General features: G+C 31.6%; 2 protein-coding genes across 2 annotated transcripts; both read left to right on the top strand.

Moving 5' to 3' along the window:
* The first annotated feature begins 11,040 nt into the window (after nucleotides 1–11,040).
* LOC128280456 (uncharacterized) lies at nucleotides 11,041–11,530 on the top strand. Its single transcript, XM_053018601.1, has 2 exons — nucleotides 11,041–11,129; nucleotides 11,215–11,530. The coding sequence occupies exons 1-2, from the start codon at nucleotides 11,047–11,049 to the stop codon at nucleotides 11,528–11,530; spliced, it is 399 nt and encodes a 132-aa protein (XP_052874561.1). The 5' UTR covers nucleotides 11,041–11,046.
* A 7,321-nt stretch (nucleotides 11,531–18,851) lies between these two features.
* LOC108456176 (polyphenol oxidase, chloroplastic-like) lies at nucleotides 18,852–20,873 on the top strand. Its single transcript, XM_017754775.2, has one exon. The coding sequence runs from the start codon at nucleotides 18,992–18,994 to the stop codon at nucleotides 20,747–20,749; it is 1,758 nt and encodes a 585-aa protein (XP_017610264.1). The 5' UTR covers nucleotides 18,852–18,991; the 3' UTR covers nucleotides 20,750–20,873.
* Nucleotides 20,874–22,136: the final 1,263 nt, after the last annotated feature.

The following is a 22,136-nucleotide window of genomic DNA, read 5'->3' as shown; positions in this document are numbered from 1 at the left end:
TTGCCTTCAAAGATTAAATGAAAGTATGTAATTATGCTCGATCAACAAAACAAATATTGTGCTAATCCGAAAAATTCTAAATCCTTCCAGTATTACTCAATTTAGGCCAATTAGCTTATGCAATGTGATTTATAAATTGATAGCTAAGGTCATTGCTGAACAGCTTCGGGCAGTGATTCATGAATGCATTGATTCAACACAAAATGCTTTTATTTCAGGAAGACTGATTTTCGATAACGTGTTACTAGCTTATAAAGTTCTGCACACTTTAAAGCACAAGAAAGCAGGAAAAAAAAAGGGTTTATGACTGTGAAACTAGACATGAGTAAGGCATATGATAGGGTTGAATGGAGCTTTGTGAATGAGGTAATGAAGAAAATGGGATTTGACCCATGATGGGTTAGTTCATTAATGAATTGTGTGTTTACAGTATCATATTTTGTAGTTTTCAACAGAAATGTAGGAGAAAATTTTCTTCCATCTAGAGGTCTTAGACAAGGGGACCCTTTAAGTCCATTTTTGTTTTTACTTTGTGGGGAAGGGCTTTCGAGTCTAATGCGGCTGGCGAGAACAAGAAACATTATAAAATGAGTTAAAGTTAGTCGAAGTAGGCCAACCATCTCTCATTTACTCTTTGCAGATAACTGTATCTTATTTGCAGAAGCTACTGAAATGGGGGCACAGTCACTAAAACAGGTTTTGAATGAGTATGAGAGGAGCTCAGGTCAATGTGTTAATTATGATAAATCGACTGTATTTTTCAGTTCAAATACACAAGAAGGGAAAAGGGTTGCAGTTTCAAACATAGTTGGAGTAAGAAGGTCAACTAATCTAGAAAGATATCTAGGGCTTCCTAATATGGTGGGAAGGAAAAAGAGGTCGTCATTTCAAAATTTGAAGGATAGATTTAAACAACGAATTGACAATTGAAGTATACGATATCTCTCCTAAGGAGGAAATGAAGTTTTTATTAAAGCTATACTCCAATCTATCCCAACTTATACGATGGCTTGTTTTCTACTTCCTCAAACTCTATGTGCTGAATTGGAGGTCATAATAATTAAATTCTAGTATTGCTGCGCTTGGAAAGATTTATGCTTATTAAAAGAAGATGGTGGCCTTGGGTTTCGAAATCTTGTGAAGTTTAATGTTGCCCTTTTAGCAAAACAGGGGTGGCATCTTATCAATTCCCCAAATTCATTATTAGCCCGCATTTTGAAGGTAAAATATTATCCTAATTCTAATTTCTACAAGGCTCGGTTAGGAAATTTACCTTTGCTTACCTAGAAAAGTGTCTGGGCTGCAAGAGGGCTTCTAGAGAAAGGATTATAGTGGAGGGTTGGGAGAGGGGATCAAATATCTGTTTGGGATGATTTATGGATATCAGGAAATGAAGCAGATAGAATACCGAACCAAGACAACAATGATAATATTAAGTTAGTTTTAGATTTAATCGAAGCCACTAATAGAAGCTGGAAAACAGAGGTCTTAAGGAATACCTTCTGAATAGATGTAGCAGAAAAAATTCTGAAGATTCTGCTAGCGGAGACAGCACACAAAGATTTTTAAGTATGGAGAGGGGAGTTGACAAGGGAGTTCTCCGTTAGGAGTGCCTACAAACTATTACATGAAATTTGCTTGGATTCTAATACTATTATTTTACAGACCGAAATTAGAAATTTCTACAGAAAACTATGGAAATTATACATCCTCTTAAAAATTCAAATTACAGTTTGGAGAATATCTTGGAACTTCATTCCATCTCTTGTCAACCTTAGGCTCAAGAGGGTTGTGGTGAATGCCCAATGTCCTAGATTTCGCCAAGGAGAATAGGACAACACTCATATTTTTCAACAATGTCCATCTACAATCGAAGTTTGGAATCAGTTAAGACTAGCATGGGTTTTAGGCCATAATAATCTGAATATGTGGCAATGGTTTACCTAGGTCTTTGATAAAAGAACAGATGAGCAGATCCGGCTCTTTTGTTGTGGTCTTTGGTTAATCTGGTTCAGCAGAAATAAGTTATTATATGAAAGAAGACATATAACAGGAATCGAAATAGCAAAACAAACTCGGAACTATATGGTAGAACTGGATGCAATAGAGGAGAAAAGATTTACTCTTCAACCAGCTGAAAATACTCAACAAATATATAGAAGGGAAAGGATCACAGTTTATTTTGACGCAGCCTTCGACCGACTATCGTCCAGATCGACTACGCTAATATTTGCAGCGTTTTTGATCAAAACGCCGCTAAAAACTGGGCAATAGCGGTGTTTTTGGGACGCCGCTAAAAACTGAACAATAGCGATGATTTTGGAAAAACGCCGCTATAGGTCGAGGTTTTAGCGGCGCTTCTGGAAAAACGCTGCTATAGGTAGAGGTTTTAACGGTGCTTTTGCAAAAACGCCGCTATAGGTCAAGGTTTTAGCGGCGCTTCTGGAAAAACGCCGCTATAGGTAGAGGTTTTTAGCGGCGCTTTTGTGAAAACGCTGCTATAGGCCGATGTTTTAGTGGAGCTTTTGGGAAAACGCCGCTATAGGTAGAGGTTTTTAGCGGCGCTTTTGGAAAAACACCGCAAAAAAGTAATTTAGTTTATGGGTTATGGTTTAGTGTTTAGGGCCTAGAGTTTAGGATTTGAGATTTGGAGTTTGGAATTTAGAGGTAAATATGATAAACTACTTAACTTGTGTATTTTGAATTTTTTTATAATATAAATCTAAATAAGATAAATATAAATTATTATTTTAAATAATAGGTATATATATATGTTTTAGGGGTTATGCTATTAGGGATTAGAGGTTATGATTAATGATAAAAAATTAATTTATTTTAGAGTTTTGGTAAGCATTAAGATTCTATTTGAATTACTTTTGTCCCTTGTTATATATATATATTAAACTTCTAATATATATTAAGTTTATAATATATATTTAGGGTGTAAGTTTAGGAACGTTAAGGGTTTAAGGAAATGATACTATTAGCTAGCTAGAAATTAACTGAAGAACATTTGGATTTTACTAAGATTCAAGCTATTTTGTATATACTCATATTATTTAATATAAGAATATAAACATATATACATATATACATGTGTGTTTTAATTTGTACTACACTAACATTGGCCACACGAATTCCAAAAAATATGTCTACGAATATTATGGTTTAGGGTTAACAGTTTTTAAAGTACACTTTATAGTTTGGGCTTTATGGTCTAGGAGTTATGGTTGGTTTAGGGGTTACCGAATGATTTTGGGGTTTAACGTTTGGGGTTAGGGGTTTTGTGTTTGTGGTCTAAGGTTTAGGGTTTAGAGTCTGAAGTTTAGGGTTTTAAATTTAGAGTATAATTTTGGATTTTAATGTATAAGATAAATGTATATAAATAAATATATATAAATTATTATTTTAAAAATATATAAATATTTATATGAAAAGTGGTTTAGTGTGCAATTGTGTACATGAACTGTAATTTGATCTAGCTCTTGTAAAATATTTAATTAATTTTGATATAATAAATAGCATCATGTTTTTATTTAATTAATTTATATGCATACATAATATGTATTTTAAAATGTGTATTAAATCAAAATAAAATTTTAACTATAGTTAGGGTTTAATTAGAGTGTAAGTTTATATTTTGAGGTGTAAAATTTAAGGTATATTATTATTGAAGACTGAACCAATATTTAGAATTTTATGATATTCTTGCAATTTGTACTAAACCTAATATATTGAAGATTGAAATATATATTTTGTACATCACAAGAACATTATTTAGATATAATTTAAAAGAAATTCTAAATATATATAGTTTTAAATTTTGATCAATTTTATAAAATATTCACGTATTAGCGGCGTTTATACATAAACGCCGCAATATATAGAAATAGCGCGTTTTTTAGAAAACGCCATAAAACTTCAATATACATTAGAGTAAAACGGCATCGTTTCCTATGAATAGGCTTTAGCGGCGTTTGAAATATAAACGCCACAACTCATATTAGAACGGCGTCGTTTTGTAGTGTAGATAAAAGGGCGTTAGTGGCGCTTTACTGAAAACGCCGCAAAAGGGCTCATTAGCGGCGCGTTTCTGAAAACGCCACAAAATTTCCTTATTTGAAACGGCGTCGTTTTTTCTCTCCTGTGGTTTAAGCCCTTTACCCGAAATCAGTTTCGATTTTTGCTAAGTAATTTTCCCTCATTTCATCTCTTCCTTCCCTAAATCCCTAAAACATAAAACCCCTCTTTCTTTTTCCCCAAATCATCCCCTAATTCCCCAAACCCGAAATCCCTAACATTTTTCCCAAGTCCCCTTCTTTTCCCTTAATTTGTTCCCCCATCCCCGAAATCCCTAATTATTTTCCACTTTGCGTGTTAGATAAATTCATGTAAATTCATGTAAATTCATGTTTGCTCAGAAATGGGAAAGTCGTAACTTAGCTTTTCCCCCATGGTCGTAGCTTCCTTGTCCTAAACATCCTTGGCTTGCTCCTCCTAAGGTAACCACTCTTCTCACCCTTTTTTGACCAATTCTTGTTGCAAAATCATTTACTGCTTTTAAAGGAATCGACTTGTTTTTAACTTTTGCAGGAGGAAGGCTACTTGTCACCGGAAAAGATATGTATTTCCGTGCCAAATGAGGTCCATCTCGAGTCATTTAATGGATCATATTTGATTATTTAACAAAAGGTGATTTTCCCTTATTTTTCTTCTTTCTTTTGGGTGCGGGAAGAAGATATTGATTAAATTAGTCAAATTGAAACCGGGAAGAAGAGACCTGTTGTTCAGAAACGAAGATGTTCTTGATGATGCCACATTGGTACATATTTTTTATTGGTTTTCCAGTTAATTTGATTGCATTAAATATAAAATTTCATGTGTAACTTGGGAGTAAAACATGAGATTTACTAGTTTTGTTGCTGGTTTCTTTGTTGGTGACTTTGATCATGCTCTTGTTGGGTGTCTAGGTTCAAAGCAATCATCATGAATTACATTCTGTGACTTTCAAATAGTTTACAGTAGTACATTTAGGGTTCCGGTGCTATATTTTCGTGCTTCTCGCAATGTAAGTTCTCTCGATCTCATCACTTCCTACCTCAAGATAGCCATTATTTTCCATGTCAACTTGCGACGGAACATACTTGGTTGACATAGTTTAGCTTGTTTGTATGACTTAAATGCATGATATATCTTATATTTGAGAAACCTAACTTGGAATAAACTGATGATATGTGCTCTTTCAAACTAATGATTTCTTTATTTTTATATTACCATTTTCATCAATAACTTTTTTGTTGCTATGCACCGAGCATTTGGGTTTATAGTAGATTCATGTATCCTCTTCTCAAAGAGCTAGTTTCATATCTCTCCAAATTTGGATGGGGCTAAAAGACCAAAGAGATAACACTTATACCCTATGCTTTGCTGCTTGCTTTGTTAACTGATCATGGAAATGGGTCATCTGATTTGAAGGATTGAAATTGTTCAAAATATACTGTTCCTTGTCTTACAGTTGGGAATTTATATCATATTCTAAACTTATGAAACTCTCAGTTCCTGAAAAATTGTGGTGGTTGTGTAATGTAATTGTGGATCTCATAAATCTTGCTTATTGTATCTGAAATACAAGTCCTAGTATTGATTCATAGATGAATTTATGCTTTACATGTTCGTCATATTCTGTGATTCTTATTAGATAAGTTATAAATCAACAGTTATGTTAGTTTTGATCAAGGCCTCTGTAAACATAAAGTTGGTATTCTGGTTAGGAGAAGTTAATGTTTATGAGTTTTGTGGAGTATGATTCTGCACATGCAAAGTTGGTTTGTTTAAAGCTGTGCATTTTCATGTTTACGTACTATTGGTGATTCCATTTTGTTTTTAGATGTTTTTTGGTCTGCTTTCATGTTTCTATCCAACTTCTGTGTTTACTGTGCAGTTTTGCCATATTTTGCTAAGGTGTATAGCTTCATTGGCAGTGTCTTTGATCCTGGTACAAGTGGGCACTTGCAAAACTGATATAGGTAAAGTTTCTATATTTGCTTAAACTGAAATATATTTGGTGCTACTCTTATAATCTTACATCTGTTCTAGGTACTTATCTTTTATTTGCAAGAAACAAATTTAGGTAATGGAAGATGTATGCCTGTGTGTTTGTGTCTCTATATATGTATGTATTTGGTACTAGATGAAAGCTTTACTCCAGTTTTGAAATATAGACCAGGTTTTGCATACAATGATCATTTTCTGGCTCTTTTCCTTCGAATACATGGTTGTCTTTAAATTAAATGCTCAGGTACTTTCTGCATATTCTGTGATTCTTATTAGATAAGTTATAAATCAATAGTTATGTTAGTTTTGATCAAGGCCTCTGCAAACATAAAGTTGGTATTCTGGTTAGGAGAAGTTAATGTTTATGAGTTTTGTGGAGTATGATTCTGCACATGCAAAGTTGGTTTGTTTAAAGCTGTGCATTTTCATGTTTACATACTATTGGTGATTCCATTTTTGTTTTTTAGATATTCTTTTGGTCTGTTTTCATGTTTCTATCCAACTTCGTGTTTATCGTGCGCTTTGCCATATTTTGCTAAGGTGTATAGCTTCATTGGCAGTGTCTTTGATCCTGGTACAAGTAGGCACTTGCAAAACTGATATAGGTAGAGTTTATATTTTTTCTTAAACTGAAATATATTTGGTGCTACTCTTATAATCTTACATCTGTTCTAGGTACTATCGAGCACCTGAATTAATATTTGGTGCAACTAAATACACCACAGCCATTGGCATTTGTTCTAGGTACGTACAAGTTTCGTTGCTAAAATTTTTCCTTATTTCTATTCATTTTCACTTTAAATTACTTAACAAATATTACTTTTTTGACTCCAGCCTCTGTTTGCTGGTGAGAGTGGAGTAGACCAGGTACGTTTTATTAAGGTAGGATTTATTTCAAAATTCTAATCAATAATAGTTTTATCATGATGATTTTGGAAAAATTAATATTTTGGGGTTGCGATTTTGTAAAGATTTAATTGCTAGATCTGTTTGGAGTAGAACTATTTTGTTTCCAAATTAATTTTAAATATTTGGTTCAACTTAATTATTATTTGATTCAACTTAAGTATGAATAGGTATGAATTAATTTTATTACCGTGTAGCTTGCTTGTCCATTAAAATTACAACAATAGTGACTTTCTCTCAACCTTATTTTAAATATTTTAAAGATTCAAAGTATATAGGTTGGAAACCCGACGGGTTGCCTTATATCGAGTGCAAGATATAATGGATCCTCCTAGGTGTAACAACGCCACGTATGATGAATCTTAAAAATTCAAAAGACTTGAAAAAGTTCTATCGAGCTCCTTTACTATTGAATATTTATATAACCATAATTTATTTCCAATTTACTTATAAAAATTAAAATACGATTCTTTTTGATATTATTATATTCAAATTACTATTTTTTATATTAATAATGTTTTATTTTAATATTTAATATTTTTAAATTTCTTTAAAAGTTATATCTACTTTTTATCAAAATTACAACAATAGTTGACCTTCTCTCCAACTTTATTTTAAATATTTTAAAGATTCAAAGTATATAAATTTGAAACTTGACGGGTTGCCTTATATCGAAATGCAAGATATAATGGATCCTCCTAAGTGTAACAACGCCACGTATGATGAATCTTAAAAATTCAAAAGACTTGAAAAAGTTCTATCGAGCTCATTTACTATTGAATATTTATATAACCTTAATTTATTTCTAATTTACTTATAAAAATTAAACTACGATTCTTTTTGATATTATTATATTCAAATTACTATTTTTTATATTAATAATGTTTTATTTTAATATTTAATATTTTAAATTTCTTTAAAAGTTATAACTACTTTTTATCAAAATTACAACAATAGTTGACCTTCTCTCCAACCTTATTTTAAATATTTTAAAGATTCAAAGTATATAGGTTGGAAACTTTGACGGGTTGCCTTATATCGAGTCACAAGATATAATGGATCCTCCTAGGTGTAACAACGCCACGTATGATGAATCTTCGAAATTCAAATGTTTCAATTTAATATGTCCCATCTAATATACAAATATATTATTTTAACTGTGGACTATTTTAACGCACATGTGATTTGTCAAATAAAAGCGAACGACATGTATATTATTTAATTAAAATAATTTTTATAAATATTATTTAATTAAATATTATTTAATCCGCTACTTACCTGTAGATACTTGATATTTGATATGTATTATCCATGTGATTTTCCACATCGTGAAATAAAAACTTACATAATACATAAATATATTTGATATCATAATTTACATAACTTATATAACATATATAACTTACATAACTTATATAACATACATAACTTATATAACTTATATAAGTTAGATAAATATATAACTTACATAACTTACATAATACTTAAATATATTTTATATCATAATTTACATAACTTACATAACTTATATAACTTAGATAAATATATAATTTACATAAATATATATCATATCATAAATTACATAACTTACATAATACTTAAATATATATCATATCATACATAACTAGTTTACGAAATTTACTTAACTTACATAATACATAAATCTATAGTCGAAAATCCTGCAACTTGCCTAAACTAGTTTATACCCATTAGAGACTTGATATTTAGTATCATGATATGATTTAAATCAATTGAGAACATTTAAGTAACTGTAATATGTTGTCAACATTAGATTTCAAGAACTACAAAATAGATAGGAGTTGGATGAAATTGTCAAGGGTAAGCAATGCCTATCAAAATGGAGTACAAACTTTTCTAAATTTTGCATTTCAAAATGCAAGCTAAGAGAATATGATTCTTTGCCGTGTAAGAAGTGTGGCAACATCTACGGCATTTTCGTGAAGTTGTCTCGAACATCTAATTGTTGATGGCTTTATTCGGGGTATAAAAATGGATTTTCCATGGAGAGTGTACATCTAGTGGAACTTCTTCAACGATTAATCCGACTTATCCGATCGATCATCGATTACCATCGGTATGTTAGACAAGATGACATGGAAGATATGTTGCGGGATGCATTTAATATGCGTAGTCATGGTGAGCAATCGTTTCCACCGACTTTATTATATCGAGGATTGTAATATTGGTGGAAATGTTTTTTGAAACGGAACAAGTGCACCTAATGAGGAGCCAAATGAAGAAGCGGCTAAGTTCTACAATTTACTTAATGAAATGAATGAAGAACTTTACGAGGATCAAAATATTCAAATTATCCTTCGCATTCGTCTATTTCATTTAAAATGTTTGCGGGTGGACCGAAAACTCTTTTACAATGTCGCTAGAGTTTCTAAGAGAGATGTTTCCGTTTGCAAAAATTCCCCAGTCTTGTCAAGACATGAAGAGACTAATAAAAGATTTGGGCCTTGGGTACGATAAAATTCATAGTTGCCCAAATGACTGCATGTTGTACTGGGGTGATAAAAAAAACCAACAATATTGTCATGTTTGTGGTAAGTCTCGTTGGATGAATAGTAATACAGAAGATGTGAATACGGATGAAGGTGGGGCACGATTAAGAAAGAAGCCACCAAGGTCTTGCGATATTTTCCCCGATACCAAGACTTCAAAGGCTTTTCATGTCCTCAAAGACAGTAGAATCTATGACGTGGCATAATGATCAACGGATCGATGATGGATTATTAAGACATCCTGCGGATTCTTTAGCTTGGAAATCATTTGACAAGAAATTTCCAAGCTTTGCAAGCGATCCTCGGAATGTGAGGCTTGGGCTAGCGGTGATGGCTTTAATCCATTTAAAATCATGAGTACTTCGTGCAAGATTTCTTGGCTCAGTAGTGCTTGTTCCTTACAATTTGCCTCCATGGATTTGCATGAAGCAATCTTCATTTATTTTATCAATGATTATCCTCGAGAGAAAAGTCCGAAATGATATTGACATCTATTTGCAGCCACTTATTGAAGAGTTAAAACAATTATGGTCGGTGTTGAGACATATGATGTATTGAGAAAGGAGAACTTTAATTTACGTATGACTTTATTGTGGACAATTAATGATTTCCGCTTATGCTAATTTATCGGGTTGGAGTACTAAAGGACGTTATGCTGTCCTTGTTGTCTTGCAAAACTTGTTCAAGTGGTTGTATAATGGGAAGAAGTTCTCTTACATGGGCCATCGTCGGTGGTTAGATGAAAATCATAAATTTAGATTTCAGAGGACTCTATTTGACTGCATCAAGAGTACAGAGGAGCTCCTGAGCAGACCGTTGGATCTGAAATCTTGTTTATGTTAAAAGATATCAACTTTAGTTACGGGAAGATGAATCAACCACCTATCACGCAAACAAGGAGAAGATCGAGGGATGAATCTGATGATGAATCTGACGAAGATGATGATCCTAATGAGGCAGAGTTGTGGAAGAAAAGGAGTATTTTTTTTGAGTTACCTTATTGGGAGCACAACATTTTACGCCACAATCTTGATGTCATGCATATTGAGAAGAATGTCTGCGAGAACATAATTGGGACAATTTTAAATGTCGATGGAAAATCAAAAGACAATCTTGAGCCGACTTGATTTAGTTGACATGAGAATCCGCGTGATCTTCATCCTCAAGTACTTCCGAATGGGAAATATCGGTTGCCGCCTTCTATTTTTTCAATGTCAAAGAAAGAGAAAGAAGTTTTCTGCATGGTGTTGAAGAATATAAAGGTCCCAGATGCGTATGCGTCAAATATATCTCGATGTGTGAGTTTCAAAGATAGAAGATTATATTCATTAAAATCACATGATTACCACATCTTGATGCAAGATTTACTCCTAATTTCTTTACGGTGCTGTATGTCAAAAAATGTAACATCCTGTATAATTGAACTATCCAATATAATGAAAGCTATCTGTGGCAAAGTTTTGAATGTCGAAGAACTTGAGAAAGTACAGGATCGAGCGGCTTTGACTTTATGCAATTTAGAGAAGAGAAGATCTTTCCATCTTCCTTCTTCACTATTATGGTGCACTTGGTAATCCATCTCCCTCACGAAGCAATCCTTGGTGGACCGGTTTTTTATCGATGGATGTATCCTATAGAAAGGTGCTAATTTATTTCTCAAGTATTCAACCCTAAACCTCTATACATTTAGTTACAGCTTTTGATAAATATTGTATATCGTGTTTAGGTTCCTAAGCAAATTGAAGTCATATTGTCGCAATAAGCGTTATCCAGAAGGATCAATTGCTGAAGGCTACTTGGCAGAAGAGTGCATGACCTTCTGTTCTAGATATTTAGAAGATGCTGAAACACGATTGAATAGACCAAGTAGAAATGCTGGGCTCAATGATAATGACTTGGCCGAAACTTATTTATTTCAAAGTTATGGAGAACCAATCGGCAAAGTTGAAATTGTAGAATTAGATGATATATCGTGGATACAGGCACATCGATATGTACTTTTAACCACGATTCAATTAAACCGCTGTGCAAGTAAGTTATAAAATTGTCTTACATATTCGTCGTTTTGATTTGTTTATCTTCTAACCAATTAAACAAACTTATTTTTAATATAGTGAGTACAAACAAATTTTGAGATCTCGTGCACGCTCTCGAAGATTACAACATCGAGAGATTAATAAGTTATTCACAGAATCTTTTCATGAATGGTTAAGTCAAACGGTATGTAACTAAAGTTAATAAGTTACATATAATCGCGAAATTTAGTTAATCAAATAAGAATGTTTTTACATAATACATTTTTAATTATTTAATTTACTTTCGATTCAATAGGTTTAGAGTGGGAAGGACGTCAATGACGAAGTTAAATGGCTTTCCCAAGGTCCAACAGAGTAATAAAAGATATAGTGCCTTCCTCATCAATGGATCTGATTTCATACAAAGTATCGCGAGAGAATGAGGAGAACTCAAAATTGTAGAGTTGTTGTTAATTCTTCAATTACAAGTTATGCTAGTGCTAGGGATAGTAATCCGGTTGAGGGTAATGTGGAGTATTACGGACTTCTTACTGACATTATTGAGTTGGATTACTATGGCAGATGGAAAGTTATCTTATTTCGGTGTGATTGGGCAGATGTTAATACTGGTCGAGGAATTAAAAAAGATCAATTTGGTTTTACAATGGTGAATTTCTCTCGCTTGATTCACACTGGACAACAATTGATGGACGAGCCATATGTATTTTCCTCTCAAGTGAAACAAGTTTTTTATTCGAAAGATCCAACTGATGAGGGTTGGTATGTTGTACTCCGGAACACCCCTAGAGACTTGTTTGACATGGGTAATGGAAGTAGAGATGACATCGTCGAAAGATCAGAAACATTACCTTTTCCAGAACAAAACTTAGATGAAAATATCCCTAGTACTAATACACAACATCAATGGGTTCGACATGATGTGGATGAAGATATTTACGAATAATGATGTAGTAAGATTTTACAATTTTTTAATTATATGTAATATTATAATTTTAATCTTTGTCATGTTATATAATTTAACTATTTTATATGTACTACTATTGTTGTAATTTGTTACTAAAATTTTAATTATTTTATGTGTATTGCAGGAAAAATGCGTAGAAGAAGAGTACGAGATTTAAGTATTGTCCAGAATACTCCAAATTCGGAAGAAAGAAATAGTGAACAGCAGACAGTTGTTGGATCTTCGAATGTGCCGGAGACACTTGATGAGCCTGAAGAATTTCAAAGTAATATTATGTTCATTTTACATGTGTTGACTTTTATTATTGAATTATTTGTCAATTTTACTATAATAATAGTATATCATTTTTCAAATTGAAAGTGGTGGGACGCTTGAGAGTTCGAGGACGACGCTACTTAGAGATTTATACGACTTAGATCTTGTCGAGCGTGTTAAAGTAAGTAGAAATACTCATGGTCACTGATGGATCTGAAGCTCGACTTTTAGCAGGCTATTTGGGCATTTTAGCACGAAATGCAAATATGTTGCCCATCAACTACGAATCATGGCATCACATGCCCGATAGCAACAAAACCAGGCTCTCGCTAATATTAAGGTAACAAAATGTGAATGCAATTTATAATACTTTGGTTTAAGTTTCATTTATATTTACATTCTAAACTTATGTTTTTTTAGGAGATATTTGCTTTAGAAGTCTCCGATGATTATATCAAGAAGGCATTAGGTAAAAGATGGAGAGACAATAAAAGCACTTTAAAGAAACAATATTTTAAGAAAGACATAAGCCTCGAGGAAAAACTGAGAAATGTTCCGCCAGGAATGCTGAGGTATCAATGGGAAGATGCGGTTAGATTTTGGAATTCAAAGAAAGGAGAGGTATTGTGTATTTCCAAACTCTTATATATAGTGTTTACTATATATGTAATAATAATTTTATTATGTAGGACTGTGAGCGAGTTGGAACAAGCAGCAGGCAAAAACAAAAATTCACGCACATGGCAGGGTCGAGAAGTTTTGCTTCTGTAGCTGAGGCCGAGGTATTATGAATTTATTAATTCTTTCAAATATTAATAACTTTCTATTATTAAATAATATTCTTACTACTATATTGTAGGAAGTCAAATCCGGACAAAAGTTGGACGCCTTCACTTTTTTGAGATTACGATAGGAAGAAAGATGGATCTCCTATGACATCCAAGTCGGAGAAATTATGGTATATTCACTTAATAATATTTGATTTATTCTAAATATTTATAATCTTTAATTATAATTGTTTAATTCAATTCATCATTAGTAGTTTTAAAAATGTTAAGTTATGTTGCATTTCTTTTTATTATATATTTCGTTTCTAACTCTTTAATTGATTTTTAGGAGAAACTAAAGGAGAAGAAGGCGGAATATGAAGCGATTGCTTCGAGTGATAGTTTTGTTAATCTTGAGAACATTGATAATGAATTATCATTGAAGTTTTGGGTCCCGAAAGGTACGGTCGGGTTCGATTTCAAGGATCTGGTGTTACCCACCCAATATTTTGGATCCGCTCCCAAGAATACATGCCTTCCTAAGTCAAGCTCAAGTCAAGTTCGGAGGTTAAGAGACCAGATAGCTCGGATGCAAGCGAACACGGTTGAGCAAATTGCCGAGGTTCAACGAAAATATGAAGAACTCCAAAGAACAACTTAGAGCAGAGGCAGCAGAGAGGGAGGCAGCGGCTGCAGCGAGAGAGGCAGAGGCACGAGCGATGGTAGCAGAACAACGAGCAAAAAGTACGATGACCTCCAGCTACAGCTTCAGCAGATGATGCATATGTTTCAACAATCGCAAAAGCCATTGCCTTAGACATTAGTTTTCTTATTGTAAGAATGTTTTTAAGTTTTGTCACGTTTAACATTATTGTAAAAATATTTTAAATTATACTTTATTATTAATTATATCATATATCTTTAGTTAAATTTGAAGTATCATTTAGAATTAATATTTTTGGTTGTATTTTTATGTTAAATTTATTGTTTTTGGTGCATTTTATATTATATTTGTTGTATTTGGTTGGATTTTAATGCAGGAAGGGTTGGATATTGGTGAAAAAAATACTACAATCTGCCAAATTTAGCGGCGTTTGTAAAAAAAGCGCCGCTAAAAGCCTTGACCTTTAGCGGCGCTTCTCCCACAAACGCCGCTAAAAGCCTTGACCTTTAGCGGCGTTTGTGGGAAAAGCGCCGCTAAAAGCCTCAATCTTTAGCGGCGCTTTCACTACAAATGCCGCTAAAAGCATTGACCTTTAGCGGCGCGTCTCCCACAAACGCCGCTAAAAGCCTTGACCTTTAGCGACGTTTGTGGGAAAAACGCCGCTAAAAGCCTTAACCTTTAGCGGCGCTTTTATCCCAAACGCCGCTAAAAGCCTTGACCTTTAGCGGCGCTTCTCCCACAAACGCCGCTAAAAGCCTTGACCGTTAGCGGCATTTAGCGCCGCTAAAAGCCTTAACCTTTAATGGCGCTTTTCCCACAAACGCCGCTAAAAGCCTTGACCTTTAGCGGCGTTTTAGAAAGCGCCGCTAAAAGTTTTAGTGGCGCCTAAAAGCGCCGCTAAAGGCTAAAAATAGCACCGCTAAAAGTCTATTTTCCTGTAGTGTTCATTGTTTAATAAGTTTTCAGTTTTAGAAATTTTTGTCTGTTTTTGTAGCACATTTTTTTAATCTTGCTTATGCACGTAACCTTAGTTTTACAAGTGATTTTAAGGATGGTTTTGTTGTTGTCCTTTCTAGTTTGGTTAATGCACAATTCTTTTGTCGATTTTTACTTGCCGCTGGACTATTTAGGGTTGATTTCCTTATCATATTAAGTGCTTGCAATCACTCTAGATATGTTGTGCTTGAGTTGTGCTAAAATCAATTGTCAACGTGTCATAATATTCTATTCATGTTAAGACTAAAGTCTTTGTTGTGTTGATGGAGCTTATCCTTCACCATCTACGACGAGTGGTTGTTATTTTTCCCTCCAAAATTGTATGATTTTAGTCATTGAATAAATTAATGAATTTAGCTTTAAAAAAAGTTTATCTGTTTAGGCAACTTTATATTCACATGTGTATTCTTAATTTAATATATTAAACAAAAACACAAGTTGATTGATAGAGGTCTAGTATTAATATTACAATATTAGCATTGATGGTAATTTGTATTTTTTTTTTAAACATAGTAAGAAAGAGAAAAATTGAATAGAAAAGTTTACAACACAATTTCTCGAGCTATAGCATAGCTATCCCTATCCTCCTGCATCGCAGTTAATAGCTCCTCCGATGGATTATGCATGGGATATGTATTAGTATTATTGATCAAATAGTTATGTTTAATTATAATATGTATTAGGTATGATTATTTTGAAATTTTAATATGAATTGTTAACTTTTAAAATATAATGTAGATCCTAATTAAAATGTCTTTTAAATTTATAATGTAGGTCATAATTAATACAAGAAATTAATTTATTTTAAATAATAAATTTGGTAGGAAAAGAAAAAATCATAGCATTATTAAAAAATACGTCTATTAGATAAGTAATTCATGATGGAGATTTCGTATTTTAAATTAATTGATTCTAAATTCTTAATTATTTTTTAAATTAATTAATAATTACGTGATAATTTTATATATTGATAAATGGCAAATATACTGAAACATCAAATTACTATAGTGTGTATATATATGATTATGACATATAAGGTAAAAAAAATTATGTAACAAATATATTTATAAAAATTAATTTAAAGATCAAATAAAGTTTTAGTTAAAATAATAAATACATTGAAAAGTATAGTGTTTCGATTTCAAATTTTATCAAATGCATTTTTAGATTTATATGATTTAAATGACAAAAATATCCTAAAAAATATTTGTTATTTTATAAAAGGAAGGGTTTTTGGTAATTATTCAATTGAGTTGGGATTCAATTGAAGGATGACATATAACTCAATAATAATAACCCTTAAACATAAATATGATATAAATTAATGATAAATATTCTTAAATGTATTTGTTTTATATGTAGTAATATCATTATTAATACCATTACATTGGCCCATCTATAAGTTCTATATTGATTTTTTTATCTATATTATCTTCAAACTTCTATTTTAGCTAGTGTTGTAAGTAATTTGCTACCAATTCAATAGAAAAATTGCTACATTCTCGGTGGTTAAGATGCAAGGTAATAGTATGGTTGTACTTTGGCTATTGTTGAGGTGAGAAGATTAGAGCTATTTAAAGTTCGAAGGTGATATATGTTTGATTAGTCATTAAAAGTTGGGTTGAATGACGAATGTTTTTATTCTTTGTTTATTCGGCTGTTTTGTTATTTTGACTAAAAAGCTGGTTGAGTTTTCTCACTAACTTTCTAGTTTCAATTATGCATATTGGCGGAGAAAAAAGAGAAAGAGTAACAAATGTTATTATAAAATTGTTCTGAATTTTAATATTTTTATATAAAATCTTTGAATAAATCAATTTATTCATTTAAAAAAAAAAACTATGCTTTCCTTCTAAAAGTATACCATTTATCCATGTTCTTTTTATTACATATTTTCATAATTTTGTCATCTTACAAATTGGATGTCACATAACCTAAAACTTATTAGATTTCTTTTATCATATTATATATAAAATTTCTCATTAAATTAATGCATCGATTTAAAATTTTAATATAATTTTTAAAATTTAATCTACTCATTTAAAATTGCCTATTTAGTTGATTGAATTTTAGTTTGATTTATATCGGTATTATTATTAGTATAGGAAGATATGGATTTGAATACGCTGAAATACATTATACTCCTATTTAAGGGTTAATGAGGGCTATAAATAATTTTAAACATTAAATAAAAAAGTTAACTAGGATAAGAATCTATAATAATATTAATGTTTAAAAAAACTTCCTATTTAAACTATAGACTCCTAATGAGTATTTAAAAAAAACTCCCCACGTTATCTTTTTTATATATATATATATATTTATATATAAAATATTACTATTTTTCAAAATAAAATTGATATATAAAATATTATTTTTAGCTATAAGAATAAATTATAGTATTTATTAAACAAACATATGAATTCTTCATCTTAATTATTTTTATATCAAATCCAAAGAACAAAGTAGATGATTTAGAGTAAGTACAAAAGAATAAATTGCTGACGAAAACAAATCTCACTTCAAAAAATAAATTTATTACTTACATCAACTATTTAAAGCAAAACCTACCACGATCACATTAGTTGTCAATAGGTTAAAATATACTACGTACTACAAGTCCCTGAATTCATTTTTTATTTGTAATTTAGTTTTTTTTTTACTTTTATTTTTAAAAATTTAATCTTTTAATTCTGTATATTTCAAAATTTAGGTTTAATTGCTAACACTGTCAAAATTTGAGACAAATCTCAAAATTATAATGTTATACTTGAACTTTGATTTTGTACAATTATATACATGAAATTTTGATTTTATTTAATTTTCACTAACCACTAACACAATTATGAATATAACATCATTTTACATTTACATATTACATACAAAAATAATTATATTTATCTAATATATATATCAATATATTTATTTTTTAAGTACGTACATTTGAATCAAAATTAAAATTTTATATGTAAAATTATACCAAATCAAAGTTCATGTATATTTTAAAATTTATCCTTTATTTTTTTAAAAATTCACTGTGTAATATTTTAAAATAAAATACTCATTACAAAAAACATTCTCAAAATAAAAATTAAAACTGTGATTATAATTAAATTTATATTTTTAATTTGAAAAGTAAACAACCACATTTGAACATCGATAAAATAATGAAAAGCAATGCAATATTAAAAGAAAAACAAATCCACCCCAACAGGCAAGGATGTGGTGTTTCCACATGTTATTTAAGACAAATGTCTGACTTTTCTTTTTTTTTTTTAGAGAAAACAATTTACGAGGTTATTTAATAATGGATTAGGTGTAACTAATCTTCTTCATTAAGTTTCAACTAATCACCTCAAATTGTTATTATCATATGTCAAAAATATTACTATATTTAGGCTTTCTATTAAAAAACAATATTCCCAAATTCACATTAGTTAGAAAGTATGAATAGTTAACAATTGATTAACATATACTAAAATCTTAATCTATAGGTATTGTTGTTAATATAAAAGGATGTGAGTTTAAGTGTGCTGCAGTACATTATTTTCTTATTTATAGACTAGAGAGAGACAATATATAATTTTAAATATTATATCAAAACAAGTAAATATAACCCAACCTTTGTTAAAAATTAGATAAAAGTATAAAATATACAATATAGTGGATCAAGGTGGCGTGCATATTGTAAATTGTCTTTAACATTTGTCAAAGAATAGAAATTCTCTAACGTGCATTACCATAAAGTCTAATTTTATGCATTATAAAACCTCCCTTTCATCTTCATACTTCATAGATCACATTTGTCATTAGACCAAAGTATGGTTTCTCTTTTACCACCATCGGTGGCCATATCTGGCGGCAGCGGCGGCACCACCACTTCTTTCCTTCCAAAAACTTCCCAACTTTCAATACCTGGTAAACGAAAGCCAAACTTCATATCCAAACCAGTGTCATGCAAAGCCACAAATGGTGATGATCAAAACAAGTTTGATAGAAGAGACATTCTCCTTGGCCTTGGAGGTCTTTACGGCGTATCATCGCTTAACGAATCGTTAGCATTCGCGAAGCCAATCACCGGCCCGAACTTCACTCATTGCGGTCGACCGGACCTACCTACCGGTGCTGCAAACATCAATTGTTGCCCACCGCAGTCGACGAAAATCGTGGATTTCGTCCTCCCTCCTTCGAATGCCCCATTACGAACTCGACCAGCAGCTCATTTAGTTAATGGTGATTACTTGGCTAAATTTTCCAAGGCCATTGAGCTAATGAAAGCTCTCCCTGCTAGTGATCCACGTAGTTTCATGCAACAAGCAAATGTTCATTGTGCTTATTGTGATGGAGCTTATCATCAATTAGGGTTCCCTGATCTTGATCTTCAAGTTCATAATTCATGGCTGTTTTTCCCCTTTCATAGATTTTATCTTTATTTCTTTGAAAAAATATTGGGGAAATTGATTGATGATCCAACTTTTGCAATGCCATTTTGGAATTGGGATTCTCCGGCCGGCATGCAAATGCCTGCTATTTATGCAAACCCTAATTCTCCCCTCTACGATAAGCTTCGTAACGCCAGTCATAAACCGCCGACCCTCCTCGATCTCGATTACAACGGCATTGATGAAACCTTGTCAAGTAAAGATCAGATATCGAGTAACCTCAACGTCATGTATAGACAAATGGTGTCTAATGGGAAAACTGCTAAACTTTTCCTAGGGAATGCTTATCGTGCCGGGGAGGAACCTGACCCCGGTGCCGGTTCCCTTGAGAACATCCCTCACGGACCGGTCCACATTTGGTGCGGTGACAATACGCAACAGAATTTTGAGAACATGGGGAACTTTTATTCGGCCGGGAGAGACCCTATTTTTTATGCTCATCACTCAAATGTGGACCGGGTGTGGTCGGTTTGGAAGACATTGGGAGGGAAACGAACTGATTTCACCGACTCGGATTGGTTAGATTCGGCTTTTCTTTTCTACGATGAAAATGCTAATCTTGTACGTGTTAAGGTTCGTGATTGCCTTGACACTAAGAAATTAGGATACGAGTATCAAAACGTCGAAATCCCTTGGATAAAAACCAAGCCAACACCTAAAAGGGTTATAAGTAAAGTGAAAAGAGCTTTGGGAGTTGCCAATGCAGCGGAGACAAAGAAAAAGGTTGTAAGAATTGTTAAGTTCCCTCTCGTTTTAGACGATATCGTCAGCCTCGAAGTTGCGAGGCCGAAGAAATCAAGGAGTAGAAAAGAAAAAGAAGAAGAAGAGGAGGTGTTGGTGATTGAGAACATCGAATTCGACCGACATCAAGTGGTGAAATTTGATGTGTACATTAACGATGAAGATGACACGGTGATCGGACCAAACAACACTGAATTCGCGGGGAGTTTCGTCAACGTTCCGCATAAACATAAGCATGGGAAGAAAATGGCGACATTTTTGAGGTTAGGGTTGACGGATTTGCTGGAGGAATTGGATGCTGAGGATGATGATGGTGTTGTGGTCACTTTGGTGCCTAAATTTGGTAAGGGTTTAGCTAAGATTGGTGGCATCAAAATTGAGTTTGCTCGAGATTGATCTATTAGTTTCATGTTTTTTTTACACACGAAATTATTAATTGTCTCATGTTTTGTTTATTTATTGAGATGTGCTATTACTATATCTTGTTTTAGCAATAAAAAAAATAAAAAATATGGAGACATATATTTTTTTTGTTTGCGATGGTGAAATCTCTCTATTATAGGGAGGAGTTAAAAGACACCCTTTTACTATTAAATAGATTAATTTAATTTTTTATTATTAAAAAATTAAATAAAATTAAATTTTAATAGAATTAACATTTATTCTCTAAAAATATTGTTTATTGTTTAATAGATAGTTAATGTTTTGAAATTTTTATAGTTATGCAAGTGCAACATTTTATTTGGAGTTGAATAGCAAATGAAAAATATATATTTTTCATGTCATTTCTTAAATAGTAAATATTATCTTTGTTATAATTTGATCTTATTTGATTCTTTTTAATAGTACATGAAATAAATTGATCCATATTTAATAATAAAGAGACTAATTTAATTACTTTTATTACAGTCACAATACCATGCACCAAATTTTTTAACATATAGTTAACTAATATATACTTTAGAAGTTTTATTGCTTACAAGTGAAACGGACTGCAAATAAAAAAATCATGTCATTTTTAAATAATAAATATTTAATGTACGGATTTTTTACCCAAATAATATATAAAAAATTAATTACGAAAATTGTATGGAAATAGATTAATTACAAAAATAAGCATTTGCTACAATGTTTTGCTAGTGCCGTTTGACATATTGGCGGCATTAGACTGAAATGTGATGACCTAAAATATTCAAGAACCTGACATGTAAATTTCCCAAAGGTGTCGCCTGATAGTGTGGTGGCACCAAACCTTAAATAGGGTTAATTGCTTGATAAACCTTCATTGTTTATTATTTTTTTTTATTCTTCTTCAACACGAAAAATAGAAAGGTCTCTTACCAATTAGTCCAAAACTTTTTCTACCACAAAGCATTTTTGTAAAAAAAAGCCGATTCCAACTGAAAATAAATTTTATTTATTTTTCAAAAATAATTTTTTGTTCATATTATATCGACATAAAATTAACGACATTGATAGTAGTTTTTTTTGTTCACATTATATTTTGAAACTATAAATTTAACTAGTAATTATAATTTATACATAATAAGATTTTCTAAAACTTTTATAATTATAATTTTATAGTGTGCCCATAAATAAAATTGGTAATAAGGATAATTATAATTTTATTATCAATTTGGTTTACAGACATATTGTAGTATAATATAAAAGCTTTAGAAAATTCTTATTATGTATAAATTACAATTATTACTTAAATTTATAGTTTCCAAATATAATGTGAGCAAAAGAAAACTACAATCAATGTCGATAATTGTTATGTCAG

Source organism: Gossypium arboreum, chromosome 9 (genome assembly GCF_025698485.1).
Source record: "Gossypium arboreum isolate Shixiya-1 chromosome 9, ASM2569848v2, whole genome shotgun sequence".
Lineage (NCBI taxonomy): Eukaryota > Viridiplantae > Streptophyta > Magnoliopsida > Malvales > Malvaceae > Gossypium > Gossypium arboreum.
Note: the sequence above shows the minus strand (reverse complement) of the source record. Positions and strands in the feature narration are given on the sequence as shown.